Raw genomic sequence first — 5,000 nt, 5'->3', positions numbered from 1 at the left:
TTAAAAAGAAAAATTCCTCTGGGTAGGTAGAGCATCCCATAATGTCTTTTAAAACAACACAAATCAAAATGGCTGCCGTGTCTGCAAAAAGGTCCATTAACAAATAGAACGTGGTTCAGCCCTGTCTGTACTCTTATCGACAACGATATTCGTCATCACAATGAACAAAATGTTGTGGACTCACGATGCGCAGCTTTCATGCTGTACGATACTCATTGAATTCATATTGAAATTGAGTCAAAGTGCTCACTCAGATATTCGTTGGTTTCCAGTCGAAAATCGTAGCACAGTATCGTAGATATTACCGTTCAATACCTCGGGTACATTTTTTATCGAACATGGTTATGTTGGAGTTATGTTTATTGTTTGTAATATCCATACTGGCAGTACTAAACTAGCAATGAAGAATATAAACAAATAAAAATGGATTATGCACTGGTCAGTTGAAACGACGACCCCCTAAAAGTAGCGAGGAATGTAACATTTGTACAGTGTTACATTTTAAACCTTCTTCAGTCCCTCCTGGACAATCCCCATTGCCATGGCCCCGGTGTTACGCAACGCTCAAAAACGTGATAGCTGCCACAGAGTTTTCAAGACGTATGTTTAGCAAAAAAATGCCAATTACTGCAATTGCGAGCACTGTAAGACCACAAAGGCAGACCCAAAACAATTGAAGTTGGAACGTTTTGCCCAACTAGGACCTAGGCCCACTCTGTCAAGGTTAGTGCCAAAAGCCCCGCGAAAAGTCGCCGCCAATTTGAACAAAATGGTCAATGCCCCGGAGAAATAAAATTTTACAAAGTTTAATTCTACCGCCATGTCCTCGTTACTTCCCCGCTATGTTCGGGGTCTGGGGGCCGTGGTTTCAATTGTCTAGTGCATTAGTGAGGTGCCTTCGATTCCTGTTTTGTCTCCATGAGGAATTAGGAAAGTAGTTGAATATTTTGGGGAAGACGTTTTTGTACCGTTTTCTAGTATGTAACTAAGGTATCGCACTAGAAGAATTTTATGCAGTATCAGTATTATGGTATATTGGTATATACTTTCTTGCTGGTTAGCCAAAAGCAGCGTGACTCCCATAGCTCCTGGCAAGGGGTATTACCTGCCGGTCACCCATATCATCCAAGTATTAACCCCATTCAACATACCTTGACTTCGGTACAGAATAACTATAATTCCTGCAATACCGGTGAAAATAGGAATTCAGAAGAATTGCTACCAAAATGATTTTCTGTTAAGCAGATGTTGATGAGCAGTCTTTTCCACGACCCGTTCCAACGCAATCCTTGTCTTAGACAAGTGAAAAAAAACAGCTGAGGTCCTTCGAACAAAACAATGAAGTTTCCTCACGACCCCTCCCTCCTACTCTGGGACAAAACCACTGCAAATAATTAAGAGAAAAGGAGGATGAGGAGTGGGTGATCTCTTCGAAAGTGTAGACCATGTTAAATAGACCATTCCTCGATTTTTAGCGCAATTTTGGTCGGGGGGCAAACTGGCCGGGATAAATTTGTAGTAAATATATGGGATTTTGGACGGCTTTCAACCGCTGTAGCGTCGCTAAAAGGAGACAGATTTCCACAGTGATAGTGTTAAAAGACATTTATACTGACATAATTTTCATGAAATATAAAGAACAGATTCAGGCTACAACGACCATAAACGAATTTTTAAGAGTCCATACATACCCTTCTGAAATCATCACGGCAAAATGCCGCGAAATTAGAAGCAACAAGAGAAGATTTATTATTCGAATTTACGGACGTCATACCTTCCTTAATGCCTTATTTTCTGTTGAATGAATGAATGAATGATATCAATAAAACTGTTTAAAGTAGTGGTAAAAGTTGGAAATCTGTCTCCTTTTAGCGGCGCTACAGCGGTTCAAAGTCGGCCAAAATCCCATGCATTTACTGTAAATTTAGCCGTTTTTGCCCCCCAGACAAGATGGCGGTCAAAAACCGTGAAAGGGTCTATTATCTAGATACCGTAAATCCTCTATTAATTCCCCCGGGGAGCTTATTTTTTTTCAAGCACTTTTGAGGGGGAAGGGGAGGAGGGGCTTAATAGAGACGGGGAGGGGGCTTATTCAGCGAAACGCATCACCTGTTGCAAAAATACCGTGGTATGAGACAGAGTAGACTTACGCGCTGTACAATTAAAGTCACTGGCAAAAGTATTTAATTCACTTGTGGGAGCCTAAAAGTAACAAAAACACAATTCTATTCTTCAAAAATGTGCTTTCGGCCTCATGTTCTTCGGTAATTTTTATGAGAATGGTTACTTGTATTGATTTGTCGCACACAACTTACAAATGAAAATCTCTGGAAAACTCCTCTTAAATTTACATTTGTTATCTCTTACATGTAAATGTTTTATAAACAGCCTTGAAATTTATGATACTATAATTCTACGGTACGATTGGGGGAGGGGGAGAGGGGGGGGGCTTAATAGAGAGGGGGGGGCTTATTTGAGAGGGGGGGGGGGCTTAATAGAGGATTTGAGGTAGTTAAATTTGCTCGACACGTAATCGACCTTAAAAAGATCATGTTATGCACTCCCCTCATCGGATGATCATGTCTGCTCGTTTGCTAACATTCTTTTAATTTTGAATCTGTTTTAGGGGTGTTTTACCATTGCTGCTCTACTTGTTGTCTGCTCAGGAGTCATGTCTTATTTCATCACTCAATCCAACACAGTCATGATCTATCCTTCTGTTGTGCTTCTCGGGCTTGGCTTTTCCTCGATGCTCGTTTGTTCCCTCAGCTTCGCAACAGAACTAATTGGCGAAAACAAGGTGAATAAAGTTCAAGTAATTTTTCAGCTAATTTTTATTGACCGTTTCGTATTATTTTCACAAGTTCTAGAACTTTTTATGAGAGAAATTATTTTGGGTTTGATAAAGCCGAACAACTTTGGCAAAACAACACAACATGGAGTGGCTGTCTAAAATCATATCCAGGTCTCCTCCGTTATTCCGAAATTCATTTTAAAAAACTTTATTATAAAACATTATAACAAGTTTTCTGGGTAACGTTTGATGTACCCCTTTCCACGATGTTTTCATCTTTAGTGTATATGTAATAGCTTTGTCTTTTCAATTTCAGAGAAATTCTGGTTTCATATTTGCCGTCATGAGTTTGATGTCATATGTTATTGGAGGGCCCCTGATGCTCGTGGTCCAAAACTTATTTCCTGAAGGAAGGTGAGTCACTGCTGGAAAAACGTTGGGAAAACGAATCAATATATCGTTTTTGTTGTTGTTGTTTCTCAACCAATAAATAAGTAACAAAAGAGCAAGAAGTATTTTTATTAAATTCTCCACAAAAGTACATCTTGTCTAACTAAAATTAGGAATGTCGTAAAAGAGATAATATTATTGGTTATCATGGTGAAAAATAGGAATGAACTAGTATTGCGAGGGGACCAAGAAACACGACAACAAAGACAGGCATAATTATTTGCATAAAAATATATGCACAAATAGTGCTGAAAGTTATTTGAGACTAGTAGTAATCTCGGATTATTGAAGTGCTTTCGAAAGTCGCTTGGAAGCAAAAAAGAATGGTAAGGGAAGAAATTCAATCTTATAAAATGAAGTTTGAGGATCTGAGCATATACTTCTCGAGATGGTTTAAATAAGCGTCGAGTACTATCATTCATGCGACAGGACTGAAATACTTTTCTCTGAGCTAGACTTCGCTGAATCATATATAACTAAGCTGGTGCGTGTCTTCAAAATAACTGCGCAAATGGCCCCTTGAGAGGACATGTCGTTTGCTAGTAAAATACTAAACCCAGAAAGATTGAAGAAAATAAAAGAGAATCGAGTAGCTTCGCCACCGAGGCTGACATGTTGATCATTTCCTAGTTTACTTTAATTTTTTTTTTCACATTAAGTTAAAGCGCGAATTGCAGTGGTCATTAGTTCCATTTTTCGAGTGAATAAACTACAGTAATATAAATGAGACGGTCTTGAGACTTGACATATTCACTGCTTCCCTTCAATCCCTGTCGGGCGGGGGTTGGTATCTGGATTAAGAAACCAGTGTACGACACGTGATTGCCTTTCGTAAACGCCGTATGAATCGTAATGCCTTTTTGAAATTGGAATACTCATATTCCACCGAATCCTGCCTGACCATTCATCACTTTTTATGAGAAAAATTCTGGGAGCAAATTATCATTGATTACGAAGTGCGTTCGATGGGAGAACTTTGGAGGTTGGAATCACTACACGGGCGGAGATGCCGTGAAGACGATGCATTTATGTAAAGAACGTCTATCGAAGTATGAAGCTAGTGTAATGTGGCTAAAACAAGGAACGTAAAGAGGCCACTAAACCTTTTGAGACCTTGATGAATACTTCCTGCGATTGATAAATCTTTACCTACGGATCGACGAATGCACAAGGATGATTCCACGAAGGCAAGAGAACCACCAGCTAATGCCGCTGATCCTACTTACTGCATCTTCCCAAAATCATCTCCAACGAGCGAAAAATATCGCGGTGAACGGATTGATCTAATGTTGAAAAGCATTTATAAAGAGCCCAGGTCCCACACTGTCACGAAGATAGGCTCGCAGCAATAATATATATGATCGTTTACAATTACCAAGGTCATATAATCGACTACCGTTAAGTCCACTCTTTTTTTTTTCCAAGTGTCCCCGACACATTACAGACTTAAATTAAGCGGAAATACGACGGCGACTCTCACGAAAACGTCACCTCAAAATATAACTTTGCACTAAGTCTTCAGCGATTATTCCGTCTCGTTCACGTCGTACAATATGGGAAAAGTATCCTAAAAATAATTTGGGTACGAGTGGTTTCAGAGTGAAAAAAGACAATGAAATATTTAAATTTGGATGCTCCCGTTGTCGTCAAAACCTCAACTTTGGCGATCATTTCACGTCTTCGTTGTGCAGAGTACCGCAAAAATATGCACTCAAATGTGTGATGCACATTCAGCCGATTTTAACCATTGATCAGA

General features: G+C 39.4%; 2 protein-coding genes across 3 annotated transcripts in view; one reads left to right on the top strand and one right to left on the bottom strand.

Moving 5' to 3' along the window:
• Positions 1-5,000, bottom strand: part of LOC138042149 (uncharacterized) — an 83,752-nt gene that overhangs the window by 61,100 nt on the left and 17,652 nt on the right. The window lies entirely within an intron of this gene.
• The window catches only part of LOC138042131 (major facilitator superfamily domain-containing protein 12-like), a 30,471-nt gene that overhangs the window by 20,583 nt on the left and 4,888 nt on the right, over positions 1-5,000 (top strand). The window contains exons 10-11 of the mRNA XM_068887915.1: positions 2,627-2,800; positions 3,111-3,208. Coding sequence (XP_068744016.1) covers positions 2,627-2,800; positions 3,111-3,208 — 272 coding nt within the window. The remainder of the gene's footprint in view (positions 1-2,626; positions 2,801-3,110; positions 3,209-5,000) is intronic.

This window comes from Montipora capricornis, chromosome 3 (genome assembly GCF_036669925.1).
Source record: "Montipora capricornis isolate CH-2021 chromosome 3, ASM3666992v2, whole genome shotgun sequence".
NCBI classification, from domain to species: Eukaryota; Metazoa; Cnidaria; class Anthozoa; order Scleractinia; family Acroporidae; genus Montipora; species Montipora capricornis.
The sequence above is the reverse complement of the archived record's forward strand: the minus strand, read 5'-3'. Positions and strand labels throughout refer to the sequence as shown.